The 20,386-nt window shown below is 54.6% G+C and overlaps 9 protein-coding genes across 9 annotated transcripts; 4 read left to right on the plus strand and 5 right to left on the minus strand.

Moving 5' to 3' along the window:
- Positions 1 to 36: 36 nt before the first annotated feature.
- On the minus strand, positions 37 to 3,762 carry P168DRAFT_292264 (ubiquitin-ubiquitin ligase UFD2). Its single transcript, XM_024837557.1, has 6 exons — positions 3,703 to 3,762; positions 2,996 to 3,642; positions 2,701 to 2,911; positions 2,186 to 2,641; positions 384 to 2,121; positions 37 to 292 (listed from the first exon to the last, which is right to left on the minus strand). Exons 1-6 carry the CDS (start codon positions 3,730 to 3,732, stop codon positions 177 to 179), a joined length of 3,198 nt encoding a protein of 1,065 aa, XP_024690766.1. The 5' UTR covers positions 3,733 to 3,762; the 3' UTR covers positions 37 to 176.
- Positions 3,763 to 4,377: 615 nt separating this feature from the next.
- On the minus strand, positions 4,378 to 5,593 carry P168DRAFT_240557 (DUF1977-domain-containing protein; the record flags this gene model as incomplete). The annotated part of the gene is made up of 3 exons (XM_024833723.1): positions 4,378 to 4,910; positions 4,975 to 5,241; positions 5,326 to 5,593. The coding sequence occupies 3 exons, from the start codon at positions 5,591 to 5,593 to the stop codon at positions 4,378 to 4,380; spliced, it is 1,068 nt and encodes a 355-aa protein (XP_024690767.1).
- A 528-nt stretch (positions 5,594 to 6,121) lies between these two features.
- P168DRAFT_283915 (uncharacterized protein) lies at positions 6,122 to 6,596 on the plus strand (the record flags this gene model as incomplete). The annotated part of the gene is made up of 2 exons (XM_024836095.1): positions 6,122 to 6,194; positions 6,268 to 6,596. The coding sequence occupies 2 exons, from the start codon at positions 6,122 to 6,124 to the stop codon at positions 6,594 to 6,596; spliced, it is 402 nt and encodes a 133-aa protein (XP_024690768.1).
- P168DRAFT_273159 (nicotinate-nicotinamide nucleotide adenylyltransferase) lies at positions 6,350 to 7,847 on the minus strand. Its single transcript, XM_024835361.1, has one exon. It carries the CDS (start codon positions 7,724 to 7,726, stop codon positions 6,839 to 6,841), a length of 888 nt encoding a protein of 295 aa, XP_024690769.1. The 5' UTR covers positions 7,727 to 7,847; the 3' UTR covers positions 6,350 to 6,838.
- Positions 7,848 to 8,540: 693 nt separating this feature from the next.
- Positions 8,541 to 9,896, plus strand: P168DRAFT_42408 (uncharacterized protein). Its single transcript, XM_024841936.1, has 3 exons — positions 8,541 to 9,224; positions 9,281 to 9,406; positions 9,458 to 9,896. The coding sequence occupies exons 1-3, from the start codon at positions 8,730 to 8,732 to the stop codon at positions 9,800 to 9,802; spliced, it is 966 nt and encodes a 321-aa protein (XP_024690770.1). The 5' UTR covers positions 8,541 to 8,729; the 3' UTR covers positions 9,803 to 9,896.
- A 468-nt stretch (positions 9,897 to 10,364) lies between these two features.
- On the minus strand, positions 10,365 to 12,065 carry P168DRAFT_329142 (uncharacterized protein; the record flags this gene model as incomplete). The annotated part of the gene is made up of 1 exon (XM_024841433.1): positions 10,365 to 12,065. The coding sequence occupies exon 1, from the start codon at positions 11,778 to 11,780 to the stop codon at positions 10,365 to 10,367; it is 1,416 nt and encodes a 471-aa protein (XP_024690771.1). The 5' UTR covers positions 11,781 to 12,065.
- Positions 12,066 to 12,386: 321 nt separating this feature from the next.
- On the minus strand, positions 12,387 to 14,226 carry P168DRAFT_298804 (TCP11 family protein; the record flags this gene model as incomplete). The annotated part of the gene is made up of 2 exons (XM_024838298.1): positions 12,387 to 13,280; positions 13,342 to 14,226. The coding sequence occupies 2 exons, from the start codon at positions 14,224 to 14,226 to the stop codon at positions 12,387 to 12,389; spliced, it is 1,779 nt and encodes a 592-aa protein (XP_024690772.1).
- A 3,355-nt stretch (positions 14,227 to 17,581) lies between these two features.
- P168DRAFT_42510 (uncharacterized protein) lies at positions 17,582 to 18,137 on the plus strand. Its single transcript, XM_024841937.1, has one exon. The coding sequence runs from the start codon at positions 17,619 to 17,621 to the stop codon at positions 17,895 to 17,897; it is 279 nt and encodes a 92-aa protein (XP_024690773.1). The 5' UTR covers positions 17,582 to 17,618; the 3' UTR covers positions 17,898 to 18,137.
- A 240-nt stretch (positions 18,138 to 18,377) lies between these two features.
- cp9 (putative serine carboxypeptidase) lies at positions 18,378 to 20,079 on the plus strand (the record flags this gene model as incomplete). The annotated part of the gene is made up of 2 exons (XM_024838299.1): positions 18,378 to 18,621; positions 18,686 to 20,079. 2 exons carry the CDS (start codon positions 18,378 to 18,380, stop codon positions 20,077 to 20,079), a joined length of 1,638 nt encoding a protein of 545 aa, XP_024690774.1.
- Between the last annotated feature and the right edge of the window lie 307 nt (positions 20,080 to 20,386).

Genomic DNA, 20,386 nt, shown 5'->3' on the forward strand with positions numbered 1-20,386 from the left:
AAGCCGTGATGTCACCCCTTATATTGATATCACGTGATATACTATAAATTGACCCACTTACCTCATTGGTACGTACATCCATATCTGTGTTGAAGCATGCCATTGTTCTTTTACCATCATCATGAACACCAGACCAGTAATCTAAACAAGAAAGAGAGAATAAAACATTATCTATGTTAACCGGAAGTATCCATCTGGTCCAATCCCTCGCCCCCGGCTTGTGCCCGCTCGTTCCTCCGTTCGGTCAATTTCTCCATCTTGAATGCTTGGATTTTGGCTTTTAATTCGGTGTCTGCAAGTAACTTAGTTAGCATGGCATGGAGAGAGTATTGTGCAGGGTCAAGGAGGTGAAGAGGGCAAAGAAAAGAAAGAAGAAGACTAACCAGGTGCAACATCCTCCATCGTCAACGGGGTCCTATTAAACGGATCATGCGGATCGCTCAGAAGATGCGACCGGAGCGTAGACCGGTCGATAGACATCTTCGACGCCGGCAATATAACCGGGTCCTCCATGAGCGTGTACATCAGCGGGTCAAGGAACTCATCCGGAACCTCGCCGAGGTCCTCCTCCGCCTGGTCGTCAGCGGCCTTCGCGTCGCGGAATTTACCCTGCAGGATCTCCCACCGCTTGAGCTCCTCCGGAGATTTCAGCGACCACTTGCGGAGGATGTCTGCCGCTTTCTCAAAGTTCGCCGGCTTGTAGGACCGGCCGTCGCGGGCGACTGCCACCACGAAGGCCTCCTTCTTCCTTAGGTTGAGGTAGACGTCGACGATCTCGCTGAGGAGCGCGCGCGGGTTGAACCCGTACTGCTGGATGTTGTCGACGCGGAGGCTGGCGCTCTTGGGCCCGACCATGGCGTCGAGGTTGTAGTCGAGCATGTCTGCGAGACGCTGGACGATTTCGGGCATTGTGAAGGACTCGGCTAGTGCGTCGGTGAACAGCTTGAGCATGGAGACCGTCTCGTTTGTAAGCTGCATGTAGGATTTGGCGTTGCGCTGTGCGGACGCCAGGTGTTCCTCTTTCTGCTGGCGCGTCTGCGCGTCCATGCTTGCGCCGTCGCGGCTGAGCTCCGTCTGCGTCTTGTGGATGGTGATGAAGGCGCCGAAGGACTCGTCGAGCACGAAGGTCACGTCGTTGAGGAGCAGGTTGACATATTGGACGAAGAAGTCGTGGTTCTTCTGCGACTGGTTGTAGAGCTTGTTGCGGTAGAGCGTGTTCGGCCAGATGCACTTGATGATCTGGAAGATCTCGTAGCGGATGTTGAACTTGTCGAAGAACTGCGTGTGCGTGCCTGTGTGCTCCGCCTCGATGTAGAACTTCATCAGCGCGTGCAGCAGGTAGTCGTTGGCGAAGGGCATCGAGTTGAGCAGGTCGACCAGGACCCCGCGGGCGCCGCCGGGGCGGGGCCATGTCCCCCGGAAGAGGATCGACACGAGGCCTGCCTTGAGGTACGGGTTCTTGATGTAGCTCGTGGTCTCGAGGAGGGTGATGCAGAGCATGACCAGCTCGTCGCCTTGCGTGGCGGTGATGATCTGCGGCATGCACCACATGATGAACTTGAAGTTGCTGACGATGTCTTCTAGGAAGTATTCCGGCAGGCATCGGGACACTTCCGGCTGCTCTTCCGCCAGGGGGAGCTTGATCTGCTCCCGCGGGAAATCTTTCCCGGAGATCAGCCTCAGCAGCCACACGGTGACGTAGCGCATGAACAACATGGAGCGGGCCTGCCACTGCTCGTCGAACAGCACCCCCTGCAGGCTGTATTTCAACGCCATCCCGAGGTCTAGCTTGTCCTTGTACTTCTTCAAAGCCTGCTCAAACACCCGCAGCTGCGTGGGATTGGACGCCCACCGGGGTCGCTCGGATTCGAACCGGTCAATGGTGGATTGCATGTGTTTCAGGTCCTTCTCCAGCTGCTCGATCTTGGCCGTGAGGGACTCGCTGCCGTAGTGGTGTGCGGCGACCGTCAGGAAGAAGATCTCCGTGATGAAGTTGGAGACGCCATCTTCCTTCTGCGAGTAATACGCGTCGGACGCATGCTGATCGGCGTTCAGTTTTGTCTCGTCCCTCAGATCCACGCGGGGGTTTCGACGCAGGTACGCCACGTCAATCCGGTCGATCTACCGCAGGTCAGATACATGGCAACATTGCAGGGAGTCGCACGAAGCGACATGAGACGCCTACCTTGGTGAAGCTCGCATCCATGAACGGCTCACAGAGATGGTCCAGACATGTGGTGAGGTTGAACATGAACCCGTCCGACGAGACCGTGTTGGGGTCGACCTGCATGGCTCGTCGCTTGTGGTTGATGTTCAACGCCGTGGCAACCCAGTCGAGGATGCGTTCCCGGGCGTCCTTCGACGACCTGATCATGTGGTTGACGATATCCAGCAGGTCCGAGCTGAGAATCTGCTGCATCATGCGGAGTGATTTTTGCGCGTTCAGGATATACGACTGGTCTCTCGTCTTCGGACTGGAAAAGTATGACATGGTGACACTGCTCTGCAGCGGCGACAGGGCAAACCAGGGGCCCAGCAGGGTGTTCTTCTCGAACGTCGCGGGATCGCGAGACGCGTTGAAGATCTCCGACTCGGTCAGTGCGGCGCCGATGACCGCATGGCGAACGAGATTGCGCAGCGCCTGTCATTATCCTCGTAAGCAAATCGATCCAGACCATGCACAGGGTCGATCTCGCATACCAGGACATAGGGTTTGTAGTCATCGTTGATGCTCATCTCGGCCAGCTCGCGACTCAGCCCCTCCACGGCAGCAATGAAGGCCGGTTTGATGTTCTCATCCTCGTCGAACCGCTTCACAGCCTCGCTCATGAACTCAAAGTCCACGCCCTTGTCGTCTTCGGGTTCCAACAGCAGATAGGGCCGAAGAGGCGACTGTGCGGACGGTTCAAGCCTGATCAAAACCAACGTGGCCCCGTCAGTCTCATACCCAACTTTCATTCACCAAAGCAGCGCCAGGAGGGAGAGGGGAACATACCCAAACATCTCGGGCATCGTGATCGCAAACAGACAGTAGCTGATACACAAGCGCCTAGCCTCGCAGATGGCGCCAAACTTAGGATCACCATCCCCAGCGCGACGGAAACCCTTATGCAGTTTCGCGATCCTCTTCCAGCACGGGAGCAGATAATCCAACGGCTGCTGCCGGGGCGCATTCGATGCGGCCTCCAGCAAGGCCTGATCCAAGTTGGACGCGTCCACACGCAGCTCCTGACCCTGGCTCTCAAGTTCGCTTCGCAGACCCGGCAAATACGCCAGCTTCTGACCATGGATGTCCCGCGCACGCTCCTCATTCAACGTCAGCTTGAACACGGCACACCAGGTGCGGTCCTCGAACGCGGCGAGGCTCTCCTCGGCCTTGGGCGGCGGCGGCGTGGAGGAGACGGGGGTGACATTGTGTGATCGGTCGGGGGTTGCTCTCCCGCCGGAGGGAGTGATCTTGACGCGCTTTTCGTCGGACTGCGGGGGCGGCTGCTGCGACGGGGCCTTGGGCTCTGATCGCGACGGCGCATCGGCGGAAGTCGACTGTGGCGACGAAGGCGACGAGCTGGATGCGGACTCTCCTGCGCCTTGAGACTGGGACGGTGGCGGATTGCCGAGTTTTGCCAACCGCTTGTTGCGGATCTATAACACGGTTGTATCAGCTGTGCGTTCGGCGAAACAGTCACCGTCGGTGCCACTAACCTTCTCCGCGTCTGACATATTATCCGCCATTTTCTTCTGACGATAGACGACGCAAGAGAACTAGCTGGCTAGTCTCCTCACGTACTGGGTCGAATCGGCGGGGCAAACAGTGCGGAGAATCGGTTGTGACGGCCGGGGCACGGTGTGAGTGCAACGACCAGTCCACGGGGAGAGTCGACAACGAGAGGAATGGATCAACCCCGACACAAGAATATTGATACCACGAAGAAACCCACGACGAAATGAATCTCGGGGAATCGGAGACAGGGAAGAAGGGTTGATGGAGGACGACAAATGCTTCGGTGATGGTTTGTGAGATTCGCCAGGCACTGATTATGTGAGCGGGTCGGATTAACTAAGCAGCCAGTTCTTAGTATTAGACATTGCAATATGAATATGTTCAATATATACGATTATATGCAGATATAAAATATAGACTACTTAGAGGCGAGATAGTCGGTAATGGTTCTCGATTGGTATTTCCATGTACAGAAGGACTGGCCTGGGGCAACCGCCACCAGTTCACCCAAGACGCCGTCAAAAAAACACGTATGGACATCATCTAAAACAAAACACATGAGGAAGAAAGACATTAGGGGAGAGTCGGAAAGCAAAAGGAGAACATTAATTATAACACCGAAAGGGCGCGACGGCATCACAGAACTCGGCCCTCTATCAGAATTTCCCCTTGAGCGCATCTAACCGTCGGCAGCTCTTCAACTCCAACGACCGCGCCTCCTTCATCTTCTCGACATCCGGGAAGAACCAGCCTTGGGCGTCTTGGATCATCCGGTCCCGCGCTAGCACCTCGCTCTCGCATTCGTACCGTAGTTTGGAGACGTAGTCCACCTCCACGCGTTGGTCCAACTGGCGGAATTTGCGGTTGCTGTAGTCATCGACGTCGCTGGGGTTGACGTAGTAGTTGAGGTTGAGCCGGGGCGTGGTCCGATGCTGCGTGTGCGGTGGGACGGGGTCAAATCGGTAGGACGGACCGGCGGGGGTGGAGGAGCCGGTAAAGAGCGAGGAGAGGAGAGGGAGGACGAAGAGGAGGATCAGCGGCAGGAGTTGCTGGAGAATGGCCCACGGGGAGGGGGCGGGTTCGGACTGGGCGTTGGTTTCGCGAGGCCTTCTGCGCGGACGGGGACCACCAAACTGATGCACTCGGAAACCGGGACCGCCTCCCATGTTGAAGACGAACTGGGGACCACCTGCAGATTGGACGAGTCAGTCGCGTTCCCATTTCGGGGGAGGGGAGGGTTTATGGATGGGAACGGGACATACCAAACGGAGCGAAGCCACCTCCCATACCACCGAAACCACCGTTGAAAAAGCGGTTGAACAACTCCTCGGGCGAGATCTCGTCCTCGAACCCAGCACCACCAGCCGACGACCGCGGGAAGCCACCGCCGAAACCACCAAAGGGAGAGCCACCGGACGGGCCCGCGCTGGGCGTAAACCTACTGTCGGGGTCGCCGCCGAACTTATCATACTTGGATTTCTTGTCGGAGTCGGACAGAACCTGGAAAGCACGCGCCACCACTGGTGTTGTCAGCACGCAGCCCACAGAACCCTCATATAGATATAACTATCGAAACAAATTCCCAGGGAAAACGCGAAACTCACTCTTAAACGCCTCATCGGCCCCCTCATACCCATTCTTATCAGGATGCGTCAAGAGACTCTGCTTGCGGTAGGCCTTCTTGATCTCGCCATCCGTCGCGGACTTCTCTATCGACAAGATCTCATAAAAGGCCGTGGTGTCGCATTTCCGGATCCGCAGCACGGCGGCCTTCTGATCGGGCGTGTATTTGCGATCCTGGTTCCCCTGGTTGTGCTCGCGGGATTTGGCGGAGCCCCCGTTATCGACACCGGACGCGCTGGCGGACGGCATGGCAGCGGTGGATCGATCGACCGAATTTGCGTGCGACTGGACCTGGTGTGTCCTGGAGAGACTACCACTGCTTCCCTAACGAGAGGGTGAGTGGGTAGTTGGTGGCGGGAGCCGTGCGGAGGGGATGTGTTTTTTGTCCTTTTTCTTTGGAGCTGGTCGCGGATATTGGCCGGTGGTGTTTGATAGTGGGAAGGAGGAGGAGAGAGGGTTAGGATGGTATGGAAAATGTACGAAAACAATCCCCGATAAGACAGAAAGAAGAAACAGCGAGGAGCGACAGTGTGATGATGGATCAACGTGGTGTCTTTTTGCGGAGGTTTGGCCCGAGGGGAGAACCATTGATGGAGGAAACGCTAAACCCGAAGGATGCGGTTAGTCAGATCCTCATCCACTGCACTTTCTTTCGTCATTCGGTCATTGACTATCGTTTCTCTGGACTATATTCCAATTGTCTGGATACGAGGCATCCTAATATTTCGAATACGATCGCATTCTCTTCATTGTCTATCCACAATAACAATTGCAGCCATGGCCGGTTCCAACCCCGACACCGCGCAAGAAACCAAGCAGACGCTGGTGCGCCAGTTCCAAGCCTGGGGAGGTGAGTCCTCTCTTACCATTGCCAGTCCAGTTATTCAATCCAGACAATCCTCTAACATACTATGTCTACTCAGAAAACCCATTCCCCCCGACGCTGCTGGCAACCCTGATCACGGCGCAGTACATGCGACCCTTCCAGGCCCTGCCGATGCTCTTCCCGCCCGTCCTGCTCTTCACCAGCTATGCCAACCTGCAGGGCTTCAAGACCGACAGCGCCGGGATCCAGGCAGCCTGGTCGGGTTTGTACCTGCTGCTGGCGGGTCGACGGAAGCAGCAATTCATGAAGAAATGGGGCGCTCGGGGGATGGTCCGCGGGGCGACTATGGGTCTCTGTCTGGTGAATATGGTGGGCGGGGGGCTGGCTTATACGTTGGGTAAGAGGGAGGAGGAGGATGATGAGTAGGGTGTGGTAGGATGGAAGGATGGTGGGATGAGGACACGGCAGGGGATGGGTCGAGGATGGGTGGGAGAAGAAAAAAAGTGGCAGATGTTATGGATCGCGTGATCCTTGCGGTCTATCGATCCATCGATCTATTCTGTATGATATGTATGATACGACGATTACTGTACTACTACGGCGCGACCGGTCGCCTGGTGATATATATGATGCGTTCCGAGTCGATCACCCTCTTCATTCGAGAGGATTCAGTTACTGGAGTAAGGATGCTGGGTGAGGAGGAACTGCCGCACAGGGCCCGGGACCAGCCCGCCCAGATCCTCAGGGTGGGAGAGACATGCCTGGCGGGCAAGGGTCGAGCTAACAGGCGGATCACCAGGTTGTCGACCCTCGACCAGCTGGATGCGTTGCGCCCATTCCCGACGACCACCCTCGGACTCCCGACCGCCCTGGGCCAGACGGCGCAGGAACTCCTCCTGGTCACGGCGCGAGCCCCACTCGGAGTCGGGACGCATGGTGACGCGCAGCCGATGGTGGGTGAGGAAGGGCACCAACGGCTGGAGGGTGTGGGTGGGTGGATAGTACTTGGGGTCCAAGATCCGGATCAGGGTGTCGTAGCCCGTGAGATGGACCTGCTCCAGGGCGGAGGGATAGACCCCGGCGGCGTCGATGGCCGCCGCCTTGTCGATGAAATACGGCAGCTTGGTGACGCCAATGTCGATTGCCGGCAAGGCGGACTCCTCGCTGGCATCGTTGTGGCCATCCTCGCGGAGGAGACTCGCCAGGTGGGCGCGCAAATCCTGGGCGAACAGATCCATCATGGCCAGACGGTCCTCAAACGAGGCGGGTTTGGCGGGCTTATCGGCATTCTGGGTCGCTAGGAGGAGCAGTAACCGGACGGGTCTGGACGAGTCCCGACATTCCCGCAAGGCCGAGCATGCGATTCTCCGATGGGCGAGAGTGGGCGGATTAAAGGAGGAGTCCAAGACGTACAGACGGGAGGGAGCGGGAGATGATGACGGGGTGGATGGCGGGATGGAGGCGCAGAGGTCAAAGGTCCTGGACGCGGTGATGAAATGATGGAGGGTGGAACCATACTGCGCTTTGAGCGACTGGAAAGCGGCAGGAGTGGACATGTCGAAAGATCTTTTTTCAGGGGGTCAAGGACAGACCTGGTGGACTGGGTTGTCTTCCATACGAGTCGGAGAGAGTTGAGGTGGAGAGAGGAGAGTGAGATGCGGCGAACCGGAAAGGTCGGGGTGGAGGATCGAGTGTCGCAGGTTGATTGAACCTGGTCTTCTGTAACTGAGAGCAATATTATATTATCTTCTCTATTTATTATCATCCTTATATGATTATATTATCTATATATTTATATATATATATATATATTATGTTATATTGTGTTATATTAATCAATCTCATCAACCACAGGTCCTGATTATGTCAGCGATCTCGATCTATAACTTTTTCCTCGTTTTATACCTCATCTTTTCATCGCTCGCGCATCCCAGTTAATCTCCGCTCATTCCAATGTCCTCTCCCCTCAGTAAGGGCCAAATTACAACATGCAAGACCAATGCAGGTGAAATGAAATCAAGGGGATCTCAAAATGAACACATTCCCCCCCCCCGTGCAGCCCACCCGACAGATGAAGTGACACCAGCATCTGAAACCAACCCAACCGTGGATCCCCTCCAGCAGGAAATCAATTTCGGGATGACCGCCCCACCTGTCAGACTCTTTTGGGGGTTCTGTTGATTGTGTTCCAACTGGAAGGAAATTGTCGAGGGGATCTAGAATGGTCGACCAGCAGAGATTCTGGCCGTGCAGGAGGGCAATCTCCCTCCTCGCAGCTCCAGTCCACTCCGGCTTTTTAATCCCTTCTCTCCTCTCCTTCTTCTTCTTCTCTTCTTCTTCCTCCTCTCTCTTCCTTCTCAGTGTCAGAGACCTCGTTCATTCTTTCTCCCCCCCGCCCACGGTCATTCTTTTGTGGTTGGTTCTTGCCTGCGAATCGATTTCGCCCTTCCATTCCCTTTTCGGTCTCTCGTACTCCTAGAACAGACATTGATTGTCTTGTCGATCTAAAGTAAAAAAAAAAAAGAAAGAAAAACAAAAGAAAACAACAAACCAGCAACCATGCAGCTCTCCAACAAGCTCTCCGTGGCCCTGATGGCCGCTCTGGCCGTGGGTTCCGACGCCAGCACTCACGCTCGTCATGCCCGTCACTTCCACCCCCGTGGTCTGAACGGCACTGAGCCCTCGTCCTCCTCGGCGGTCTCGTCTACTTCCAGCCTGCCGGTGTCTTCTCCTTCGTCGTCCGCTGTCTCTTCCACTGCGGTCTCGTCTACCCCGGTCTCGTCCACCCCCGCCTCTTCCTCGGGCGTGGCTTCCTCCACTCCTCTCTACCCCAGCTCGTCCGCCGTCGGTGCCGGTTCGTCCTCGGGCGCGGCCACCACGAGCGCCGGTCTCAGCACCGGTCTGCCCGGCTTCAGCTCCGCCTCTAGCGATGTCTCCTCCAGTGCCGGTGCTAGCGACATCACCGTCACCTACACTCTGGGAACCGGTTCTTCTACCTCTGTGGTGACCACTACCATCCACCGCACCTCGACCGCTGTCCACACCGTCACGGCCGTATGCTTCCCAACGCTTCCCTAAGCAAGAGCTGGGTGCTAACTATACATCAATAGACCCCCACTCCCTCGGAGTCCGGCAACGGCGAGGAGTCTGGCTCGACCAGCACCGCCACCCTCCTGCCCGTCACCTCCGGCAACGGCGAGGGTTGCAGCCCCACCGCTACCGTCACCGTCACTGTGGTATGTATGCTTCTTTCTCAATTGGAGCGAAGTGCTAACGCAGATGGATAGACTGCCACCCCGACGGGTTCGTCTGGCGATCACCACGGCCACGGAGATCACCGCCACGGCCACGACGATGAGGATGATGAGGATGACAAGGGTGATGATGAGGATGACGACGAGGACGAGGATGAGGATGACCACCACCACGGTCCTCCCCGTCCCACCGGCCTGCCCCATCCTCCCTTCCCCGGCAATGGCACCGTCCCCGTCCCCAGCAGCAGCGTCCCCGTCAGCAGCAGCATCCCCATCCCTAGCAGCAGCAGCGTCCCCAGCAGCAGCGTCGCCAAGTCCAGCGGCTTCGCGACCAGCAGCAAGGCGGCCGCCCCCACCAACTTCCGCCGTAGCAACTAAGGCGGGGACCCTGGTGAAGAAAACCGTTGGTCGGTCCCTCGACGGGGCGATTCGCCCGGTCGTTCATATCTGAGCTTCTCTGGAGAAATTTGATGCGTCTAGACTTTTCGTTCTCATCTTATCCGATGGGGTGATCCTGTCGGTGGTTCTTCAATTCTTGCCGGGGTAAACCACGCCCTGGGACAGTTTTACCTTGTACCGCCTTTTTTTCTTCCATTTTTTTTTGAGGTTCTTCTATTCTTTTCCTGGTGAAATGCTGGGTGAATTGACGCTGTGGAAGGGACGGTCCAACGCTTGACAAAAGATAAAAGTAACCGGGAGAATTTAGAATTCTTGTACAAATGTAACGTGGTGTTCTCTTGATCGGTCCATTCACTCATTCATTCTTTGGACGTGTACATCACAACATTACATAGTCAATTTCTCCTACATTCGTCTATATTCTCGTATATCCCAACGTATATTATATCTTATATTACTGTGTGTATCCATCGTATTTCCAAATATCATCATGCCCCTATATTACATATGAACTCTATACTATACATGAATCTATAAACAATCACCTCAACTCCCCAAGAACCCCCTCCCTAACAACCCTCTCCCTCATCGCCCTCCACTCCAACCACGTAACCCCCTGCACCAAACAGTCCGCCAAATCATCCAGTTTCCCAATTTCAACTCCAATCTCACTCTCAATCTCCACATTTGGTTCTTCTTCCCTGTCGACATCCTTGTCTGTGTCACCACGCTGTCCTCCCACGGTGCCGTCGGCCATCTCCGAGGGGACGGGCGTTAGGGGTTTCTTCTTCTTCCGTGTTCTGGGAGTGCCGTGCCATTTTGCTAGGTAGGCCGTTATGGTTTTTTGGAGGTGGGGCGAGTCGCCTAGTTGGATTGATACTGGCGGAGCGTCTGTTGTTGTGGGTGTTGTTGCTGTAGATGTGTGTTTAGGGGTAGATGTAGACGCAGATGTAACTCCTCCCAGCCCTGACCAAGACGCAGCACCTGTACGACCCACCGAGGTAACAGATGACGACGCCGCTGTCGAAGCCATACCCCCCAAAGAAGCAGCCGAAGAAGAAGCAGAAGAACAAGCAGCCTCAAGCCACCCCCCAACAAGCGCAATCTTAACCTTCTTCCCCTCCTTCGCCGACTTCTTCTTCTTCTTTTCCCCTTCCTCACCCTTCCCCCCCTCCTTCCCCACCCCCTTCCCATCCTCAAGAGAAGACACCCCTCTCACAAACTCCCAATACCTCCCCACCCGCCTCGGCTCAACCCCAACCACAACCGGCGGAGCCAGCTTCCGCTGCATCTGCAACTGTTGTTGACCCAAAGTAAACAGCACCGCATGCAGCATGCCCTCGAAAACACCCACCCGCAGCGACCACTCCTGCACGGCGCTGGCGCCGCCCGAGCGGAACCGCTGGCGCTCGATGAGGATGTGCGTGGGGCGGTAGCGGGCTAGGAGGGTCGTGAGGAGGGTGTAGGCGCGGGGAGCGTATGTTTCTGGGGTGAATGTTTCTTTTTCTTCTTGGTCTTTTTCTTCTTCTTCTGGTTTTTGGGGGGGTGGTGTCGATGATTGGCTGGCAGCAGCGAATTCTTGTAGAGATGCGTCTGTTATGGGGAGACGGTGCCATGCGTTGAGATATATTCCTCCTCCATTGTCTCTAGACGTGTCTGTATATCCCGTATAATCTCCTTTCGTCTCGTCCAGTTGAGAAGTAGACGAAGAAGAATGCGAAGAAGAGGAGGAGAGAGAAGGAACAACCAAATGCGCAAATGCCAAATTCCTTATCCCCATATCAATACTCAACACACTGAGCCCCTGTCCCTGTTCCTCGCCCCCATCGCGACTGCGACTGCGAACCCGTCCCAGCTCCCCCGCTAAACGCGCAGCGAGAACAGGCTTCGGCCCGGATGATTTGATGCCTGTTGCTTGGGCGAGGCGTTGGAGTTGGGTTGCTTTGAGGGTGTTCATCTTTTTTTCCTCTCTCTCTTTGTTATTTATTTGGAGGGTTTTGTGTGGTACATTTTGTTGTTGTTGTTGTTGAGATTGTATGTTGGTTCAAGGTTGTCTGGGTAGAATTGGATGGATGGATGGTAGTTACTGTAGTATGGATTGTTTGGTGTGATCTGTTATCACTCGCCGCTTTTACGGTGGATCGGTGGAGCGAATGGTTGAGCTGAGATCTACTTAAGTATCCTACCCTGATGTCACTATATATATACCAGATCTACAGAGTACTTCGTAGAGGATAGTCAGATAGTAAATATAAATATAAATAAAAATTAATGTATTAATCTAGAACATCCTCCCTCATATTCATACACAAGTATGCCTTTATTTTCTATCCAACCAACCAATCAATCAACCCAATCCAACATTACCCAAGGCCCAGAGACCCGGATCCTTCTTAACACCGCGTAATAATAAAAACAATAATCAAGGTAGATAAAACAGAAGATCCCCCAACGCCGGTCCCAGAATCACCGATGCAAGGCGCTGAACTGCAATTACAAGTCTAAGAGGACAACAAAAAGAAAGATCACGACAGCGGCGACCTGTCGAAAGAAGAAAGTGAAGCTAAGACATAGTCACATCTTCAACGACGCTCTCCCGTACGTAGAGAATAGGCGCCCACACCCGCCAGTGCAGCACACCTAAATGCGCCAGCCGCATGGAGATCCGGTCGATATCGTAGTGCTGGTGCGGCATGGGCGTGGACGGGTAATTCCGCTGCGACTCGCAGATGGCCAGCGGCGACATGTTCAGGTACTTGCGCGCCGACGCGAACGTCGATCCGAGCAGCTTGTCGCGTAGGGCTCGCTGGAAGTACTGGAACAGCTCTGTCTCGTTGGATAAGTGCCACTCCAGCGCGCGCTCGATCAGCCCGATCATGCCGTCTGATGCCATGCCGCCGCTGCTGCTGCCGCCGCGGGCGGCGTAGACGAACCGCGCGATCTCCAGCGCGATGCTGCGCACGTTCTTCACCCACGGCACTGAGCCGCGCGGGTTGTCGTCGCTTTCTTCCATGAGCGTGCCGATGCGCGACCGGAACGAGGCGTACGTGGCGGTCGCCGCTGGGAGGGAGCGCTTCTGCGGGGTTTGCTGGGTAAAGATCTCGAAGATGAGCCAGCAGATGTCTAGGCTGATGAGGTTCTGTAGGCAGGCTCGCAGCTGCCACAGGCGGTCGGAGTCGAAGACGAACGTCTCGGGAAATCCTTCGGGGCTGTGGAATTGCAGCAGGAGGTCCGACAGGCCGTGGAACAGGAGGGAGATGGGCCGGAAGCCGTCCGCCGGGGCGGGGTGGTGTCGCCGCTGGAGATCCCGGTCTTGCAGATCCTCATACCACAGGCGCGAGGCCTCCACGCGGAAGTTGTCTCGCTCGATTTTCCCGCGGAAGTACTCCTGCAGAAAGAGGATGGTGTCTTCGATGAGGAGCACCCGGAATGCGCGGATCTGGTGGTTGGCGACGTCCTGCAAAGTACATTAGCCCTCGTTCGACCGGGAGTGGGGCTTGCGATTCCTCTCGGCGTACCAGTTTCATGGCCTCCAGTATCGCAAACAGCGTCTGAAGGCCCCGGACGATCTCCATAGAGTCCTGGGATTGCGACCCCACGCTGATGTGCTCCACCATCCGATCGGCCCACTCGTCGCGCATCGGCGCGCAATGGGTCTTGAGCAACGCCGCCAGCCACTGGGCCACGCCTACCATGTCCAGGACGCCCTTTTGGATCTGCTGCATCAGCAGGGCCACGTCCAGGTTCTGCATCACACTGGGGTGATCTCGTTCGGGCACCAGCGTTTTCAGCACGTCCTGCAGGGTCTCGAACATGGCGGGGAGTCGCGGCTCAAAGGAGGATTGAAGATCTTCCTGCGAGGCAGCATCGCCGGCCATCCCCTGGGACGCGTGGCAGGCGTAGATGGTGATCTCCGTGGCCATGGCTTCCCAGTATTCGGCTGCCTCCCTCCGCTTCCGGCGACCCTTTTCCCCGTCGAGGTCCGGTTTGAAGTGGAGGTCGCGATCGAAGTTGGCGTCCATGCGGAGGTTGATATTACTCATGATGCAGGGCAGATCGAGTTCACTCAGGGTGCCCTTGGTCACGGGGGGCAATCGCTTGGCGGTGAGGAGCAGCTTGTGCTCCTTGTGCGCGAGGTTGAGCGCCGCGGGGATGTCGATAACTTGGGACGAGGCGGCTGGGGATAGGGACGGTGCGGCATCGTTGGCTAGGGCGAACCGACTCGGTCGGCGCTGTGGAGCCGGGGCACGGTTGGCGTCGCGGTGGTCCAGCGAGTCGTTCTTGGGCGAATCCTTCGAGTGACCTGATCCCCCGTACGTTTCCAACGGACATTCGCTGCCTCGTTCCTCCTGTTGCTTCCGCGGCGTGTCCCGCTGGGCCTCCTTTGTCTTTTGGAGGTCCATCTCCATCAATCCACGTACCCCACTGACTGACAAGTAGCTCAATGATAGAGAGAGATAGAGAGAGAGAGAAGAGGATGAACGGAGAAGGGAGGTGAAAGCAAGACCGGACTAATTGAGATCGTGAAAGTTCACTCGGGCATTCCCTTTCGACAGCTGAAGCAAGGCACTGCAACCCTCCACCAGTTGGCGGGACGATCTGGGGGAGGAGAAGGAGGGGAGAATGGGATGGAGAACAACCCCCTTGGTGGAGCAACTCCTTGAATCAGTCCTTACCTCCGACCTGTCGACGGCGAGGGGGAAAGGAAATAGTTTACTCACCTTGCTATCTATTACTGACGCCTGTCGATCGCGATGTCGATCACGAACTAAAATATTCTCCTTTTCCCCTTCTTTTTGTCGGACCCAATTTCTTCTTTGTCTTTGTCTTTTGTCTGTCTTTTGCCTTTTGTCTTTTGTCTTGCTTTCTGTATTTCTTGTCTCTCTTCTTGTCTCTTTTGCTGATTGACCCACAGTGTTCTTTCAGGGAATAAATCCGTTGAATCAGCGCAGGACCGGGGACGGATCAGATCGGCTGTCACGTATAACAATAAACGGATAAAAGAGGAGAGTAATGATAACAAGATCAGGAAGGAAAGATGAGAGAGAGAAAGAGAAAGAGAGAGAGAGGGATGGAGAGGGAAAGCAAACAACTACAGAAGCACTGGCAAATCGGCGAAAGAATCAACCCCAAAAATGAAAATCAAAAAGAGAAAAGATCAAACCCAGGTTGACAAAGAGACCGGGATGATCGTGGTCTGATATAAACCAGGGAAGAAAGGTCCAGTCAGTGCACGAGTAGGGCGCGTGGGGTTGATCTCCCTTCTTGTCGCATTACCGGAATTCCAGGATAGAGAGAGGAGAAGTCAAGGAAGTCAAGAGAGGGAGTCAAAAAGAAGGGATTACCCCATGCGTGAACAGTAGTAATCCACCGACTTAATAATAGCAGAGAAGAATCAATAATGGAGACGGAGCAGGAATGGAAAGGAAAGAATCGACGAAGAGAACAAAAAGAACGATTGAAATCGAATGCAGTTGCGGGTCACGAGGGGGCGCAAAGCATCACCGTCTTCAGCAATCAAATCAATCATGCCCACTTCTGCTTCTGCTTCTGCTTCTGCTTCTGCTTCTACTTCAACCTCACTTTTGACCCTTCGAGCTGCTTCTGTAAAAGTGAGGCTGAAGTTGGGGTCCGCCGGGGTTTCTTTTCCCTTTCTTTCCTAGGTCTCTTGCTGTTTCTTGCGCGTTACTACTCTGGATCTTGATCTGATTACTTCTTTCTTTCCTTTTTTCTCTCACTCTATCCCCCCCCTCTGAAACTACATTCACGGAGAAGTTCGTTTCCGGAAGATGGACCCGAAGATACCAGTTAAAAACGTTGCAATACTATAGTCCCCTTCTTGATCTCCGAAACCAGAGGTGGATCGGTGAAGCATCTAGGGCTGATCGGATACTGGGGAAGTCTCCCAAGTGGAGACATCGACAACAATCCCATCTCCCAAGTCGGGTTCATGGGGAGTGGAGAGGGGTTCTGATCAACCCCCTTGGGAGATCGCCTGTCCACCACATTCCATTGTACGATCCTGTGTACCGTCTGAACCCGGCTGGGTGCCGAATGCCCTGCTCCCTGCTGCTGTTACCCGGGAGGTCAGGTACTTGCCCTGTCCTGAGTCTGGGGTTCAAGAGGGATTGTTGAGATGAGGAACAAAGCAAAGCGTGGGAAACAGGGAGGCAAAATAATAATCATTATCAATGAAAAAGAAAAAGAAAAAAAGAAAGAAAATAATAATAAAAATGTGATAGGGAGAAAAAAACCAATCATGCGCCACTAATCCTCGATTACATCTTGATCATGTCAAGAAACTGTAATCTCAGTGGCGGCCGAATGCAAACTGCAAACCCAAGAGGCCCCAAAGGGGCAAAAGAAGCAGAAAACGTCGTGGGTGGTGGAATCGCCAGGTTGAAAATGCAGCCTTCCGCTCGCAGTGTTTCCGATGGGTTGGAAGACTGGAAGCCAGTCTGCTGCCTCTCTCTTTACCCTCTCCTGTATGCATGGCTGGATGGGGCATAGGCGCCCCAAGACAGGGCGACATTCCAGTCTCGAAGCGTCAACGGTCTGGTCGGATTTCAATCCTGCACGCGTCCATCCCCTCTAGACATTCTTGATGACCCCGAAACTGTGTTTCTCGGTCAGGGGTGCCCCCCTCTCCTTCACATCAAACAACCCCTCTTCTTCAAGACTCTTGGCCAGCATGGGAATGCAGATGACCATCAGATAGACCAGGGTTCCCGTGGTACCTTGATTCTGGAGAGAAAAGCGGATAAGATAATATACAAGGGCCCTCGCGACGGTACCTCTGTCGTTCCCGATCGGTGGCCGAGACTAAAACAGACCACGGCGATGGACATCCGCTTTGTCGTGGAGCCGGTCCCACTCATCCACTAACTCAAGGAATATTGCCAGACGTCTTACTTCTATTTCCAAAGCGACGGTGCGCCTGACTTGGAGGCGAATGGTGTGCCCACCGACATTTTCGTCGAGTACTGGTCGCCGTGGTCGGACGGAGAGCCATCCAAGGGAAAAACAAAAGTCCCAGGGAATGGGGAATTGAGCCAGTAGCCAGCATAATTCGTGTGAAACCCGATTGCATGAGGTCCCCTGTGAATTATGCCTTTCGCCCCCCTTCTCTCAGTCCCTTGTCCCTGGTCGCATCCGGGACATGGAAGGGCGCTATTTTAGCGGACCCACCGCCCACACATGTCTTAACGGATTGATAGATAAATCTTGAAAAAGGTCTCGGTCCTAGTGGATCATGCGTGGTGAATTTCCATCACTCGACCAGTCCGTTTGGTTTCAGCCAACGGACAGATTTATCGACCTGGATACGGGGAGGCGGGCTGTGACTATTGCCTCGACACCGTCTTCCCCCTGAAGATCGATCCAGGACTTCCCATGATATTAAAACCTTGGATCTTGCGCCAGGGACTACAAGGACGGGGACTCAGACGGCAAATGCCAGGTCGAAGTTTGCTTCCGCTCGTAAAGGGGCCAAAAAACAAAAGGGAAACGAATGGGAGGAAAGGAATGGCCAATGGATCCAAACGGGACCGAATGAGAACGGTGAATCAAGGGGTTTAATCGCAATCAAATGGCGCCTCACTTTTTTTTTTTCTTTCCCTCTTTTTAGTGTTTGTTTAGATCGTGAGCAAAGCGCATGGATCACTGGATGGCCTGTTTCCACGCGTGGCCGCCTCATTTTTTCCCGGAGCTGCCGGGAGAGCAGTCAATTGGGGAAAGCCAGCTCGGTTGCAGCGAATCTGTATAAACAAAAAAAAAAAAAAATGAGGGCGGTGATATGGCGATTCCTTTGTTCTTAGTCTCTTTTCGGCACACCGTCACATCTCCATCTCCGGCGGGGCGAGGAGGTAAAGCGAGCAGAGGCAAAGCGAGAACAGTGTCTTTCTCTCGTTTGAGGATCATCATCACTATCAGCATCATCGTACAGGAGGCTCCCGAGACACCGACATTTCAGTGGCTTAACAGACGACCTGCCCTGCTTGAGTGGAGACTAGACCGCAACAAGCGTACTACACTGATAGAATGTGATACTGCTCTGACGTATGGTTGGTTGTGATGATGGAGAGACTCGTACAGAGGATGAAGGAGAAGTCAGAAGGTCGAAGATGAAGTTGGAGAGCCAAATTACCGCTTTGGGTAATCCCCGGTCATGTGCGCCTGGATGGCGGGCCCTAGCCCTGTGCCCTAGTCATGTGATCCTATTGATGCTCGATCGAGCGTTCGATCAGTATCAATGTTGATACTCAAGATGAAGTTGATGATCATAATGCGGAGAATTATTATATTGTATAAATCATGCAAGAAGCATATTCACTTGGAGTGCGATTCAGACTTGCTACACATCGGTCGAACAACTCTGGGAGGAAATCCCTTGGTCTACGATGTGAGTAGACAACCATATCAATAGACTTGACTCTATTGAGACCAACATCGGGTATGGCTGTACTTGACTGTTGCATTGAATAGAACCGATGGGGTCTCTATCGCAATCTTACCACCGTGCATGAATGGTATCGTTTGGAGATAACCCCTCAGCATGGATATCGCGACGTTTTATACCTTCCTGTACATCTTATGGGCGGTGCCAACGGCGCTCTTCTCCAGCGCAGGGCGCTCATCTACAGGGATCTCCCAGTTCAAAGTTCATTCGCTACCCGATAGCGCACCGTTGCCCCCCAGCTGGGCAGGAAGGCTTCCGATTCCCGACACCGAGGAGGGAAATGCCCTGTTCTTCTGGCTATTCGAGGCGGAAGACTCTGCATACGACGAGAACCTCATCAGTCAGTGGTACTACCCCATGAGAACATATAGACAACGCACCCAAGCTAACTGTATCTTCTATAGTATGGTTCAACGGAGGCCCAGGCTGCTCATCCTTAATCGGCCTCACAACAGGCACCGGACCCATCTTATTCAACGGCACCTCAACACAGCTCGTGCGCAATCCCCACTCATGGACCAGGCTCGGCCACGTCCTCTACGTCGACCAACCGGCCGGAACCGGTTTCTCGACCGCAAGTACTCCATACCCGGTGCAAGACCAGGACCGCGCGACAGACGACTTCTACCGATGGCTGAAATCGTTCCTGACGCGCTTCTCGCACCTGCGCTCCAAGCGCATCCATCTCATCGGCGAATCCTACGCCGGCATCTACATTCCCTACCTCGCGGCGGCTATCCTTGACAACAACAACTCCTTCCCCATCGATCTCCGCTCGATCTCCCTCGGCGACGCCACCATCGGTAACCCCGCCGCTATGTCCGCCGCCACCATCGCGCCCTACCTGCGCGCACAGCGCGACTTGCTCCGCATGCCGGACAAGATTCTCTCCGCATTTAACCAGGCGGAGCACACCTGCGGTTACGACAAGCTCGTACACGAAGCGAACCACTTTCCCCCGCAGGGGAAGTTCCATGTCCCCGGCAACCCGGAGAACCTCAACTTCAGACGCGATGGGCTGCAGCAGCATCAAGAGGGGGCGAACTACCGGCGCGGTCTCGGCACCCTCTATAACGAAACATGCGACATCTACCCCACGTCGAAAGAAACAGTCCTAGCATCCATCCTCAACTCCACCTGCAACGGACCATGCGCAACCTTTGCCACAGCCATCAACTACCTAAACACAGCAGCAGAAGCATCCGCCAACGAAACAGACCCTCCAGACACAGAGAATGCAACCTGCTTCGACATCTACGACATCAACAACGACTGCAACACCATCGACCCCCTCCCCCTCCAAGCAACCTACTTCAGCCGCCCGGACGTCCAAAAGGCACTAAACCTGCCCGCTGCCCCTACCAGAGAATACAGCCCCTGCAACAAAACCATCCTCGACACCCTCCTCGCCGAGCAACCCACACCACCCGCCTACAGCCTCCTCCCGCGCATCGCGACAAAGCACAACCTCCCCGTGCACGTCTACTCCGGCGAATACGACATGCTCATCAACCATATCGGCACGGAGCTCGCGCTCCAGAATATGACATGGAAGGGGGCGCAGGGGTTCTCGCGGCCTTTGAATAGTAGTGTGTTCTATGTGGATGCTGCTGCTGGTGGACCGGCTGGTTCCGACTGTGGAGGTGGAGGGGGGGTATCAGACTGCGAGGAGGCTGGGACATGGGTCTCTGAGCGTGGAGTCAGTTATCATCTGTTTCGCGGGGCGGGACATACTGTTTTCGCTAAGAAGCCGAGGGAGATGTTTGCTTATGTGCGGGATGTAGTTGTTGCTGGGTGAGGGGAAGAATTATTACTTTTGATATTTAATTTGAAATTGTTATTCTTCGAGAAACTAACTTCCCCTTTGAGAACTAGGTAGTGACTGTTGCTGTGTACGGAAATACTGGAGGCGTGAAACCACACCATTCAATAGATAGATTGGATATGGGCCTAATATTCCCTAATCCTCCTTCTTTTCAAATAGCGGTAGATCTTCTAGGTTTTCTCATAAGGAACATGCCCCCGAGAACCCGGGGGTGGGAATACCTGGTTTGATTGTGAGAACAATACCAGCTGGTCCAGGATATACAGCATTGGAAGTCTCA

Source organism: Aspergillus campestris (genome assembly GCF_002847485.1).
Source record: "Aspergillus campestris IBT 28561 chromosome Unknown P168scaffold_10, whole genome shotgun sequence".
In the NCBI taxonomy this organism is placed as follows: domain Eukaryota; kingdom Fungi; phylum Ascomycota; class Eurotiomycetes; order Eurotiales; family Aspergillaceae; genus Aspergillus; species Aspergillus campestris.

What these genes read in the sequence shown, in the direction of transcription:
- P168DRAFT_292264 (XM_024837557.1), bottom strand. Translation starts at nt 3,732, where the DNA reads ATGGCGGATAATATGTCAGACGCGGAGAAG. An exon ending in ACGATGCCCGAGATGTTTGG is followed by an intron (nt 2,912 to 2,995) that starts GTATGTTCCCCT and finishes GGTTTTGATCAG; the next exon opens with GCTTGAACCGTCCGCACAGT. An exon ending in GATGGAGGATGTTGCACCTG is followed by an intron (nt 293 to 383) that starts GTTAGTCTTCTT and finishes AGTTACTTGCAG; the next exon opens with ACACCGAATTAAAAGCCAAA.
- P168DRAFT_273159 (XM_024835361.1), bottom strand. Translation starts at nt 7,726, where the DNA reads ATGTCCACTCCTGCCGCTTTCCAGTCGCTCAAAGCGCAGTATGGTTCC.
- P168DRAFT_42408 (XM_024841936.1), top strand. Translation starts at nt 8,730, where the DNA reads ATGCAGCTCTCCAACAAGCTCTCCGTGGCCCTGATGGCCGCTCTGGCC. An exon ending in CTGTCCACACCGTCACGGCC is followed by an intron (nt 9,225 to 9,280) that starts GTATGCTTCCCA and finishes ATACATCAATAG; the next exon opens with ACCCCCACTCCCTCGGAGTC. An exon ending in CTACCGTCACCGTCACTGTG is followed by an intron (nt 9,407 to 9,457) that starts GTATGTATGCTT and finishes GCAGATGGATAG; the next exon opens with ACTGCCACCCCGACGGGTTC.
- P168DRAFT_42510 (XM_024841937.1), top strand. Translation starts at nt 17,619, where the DNA reads ATGGCGATTCCTTTGTTCTTAGTCTCTTTTCGGCACACCGTCACATCT.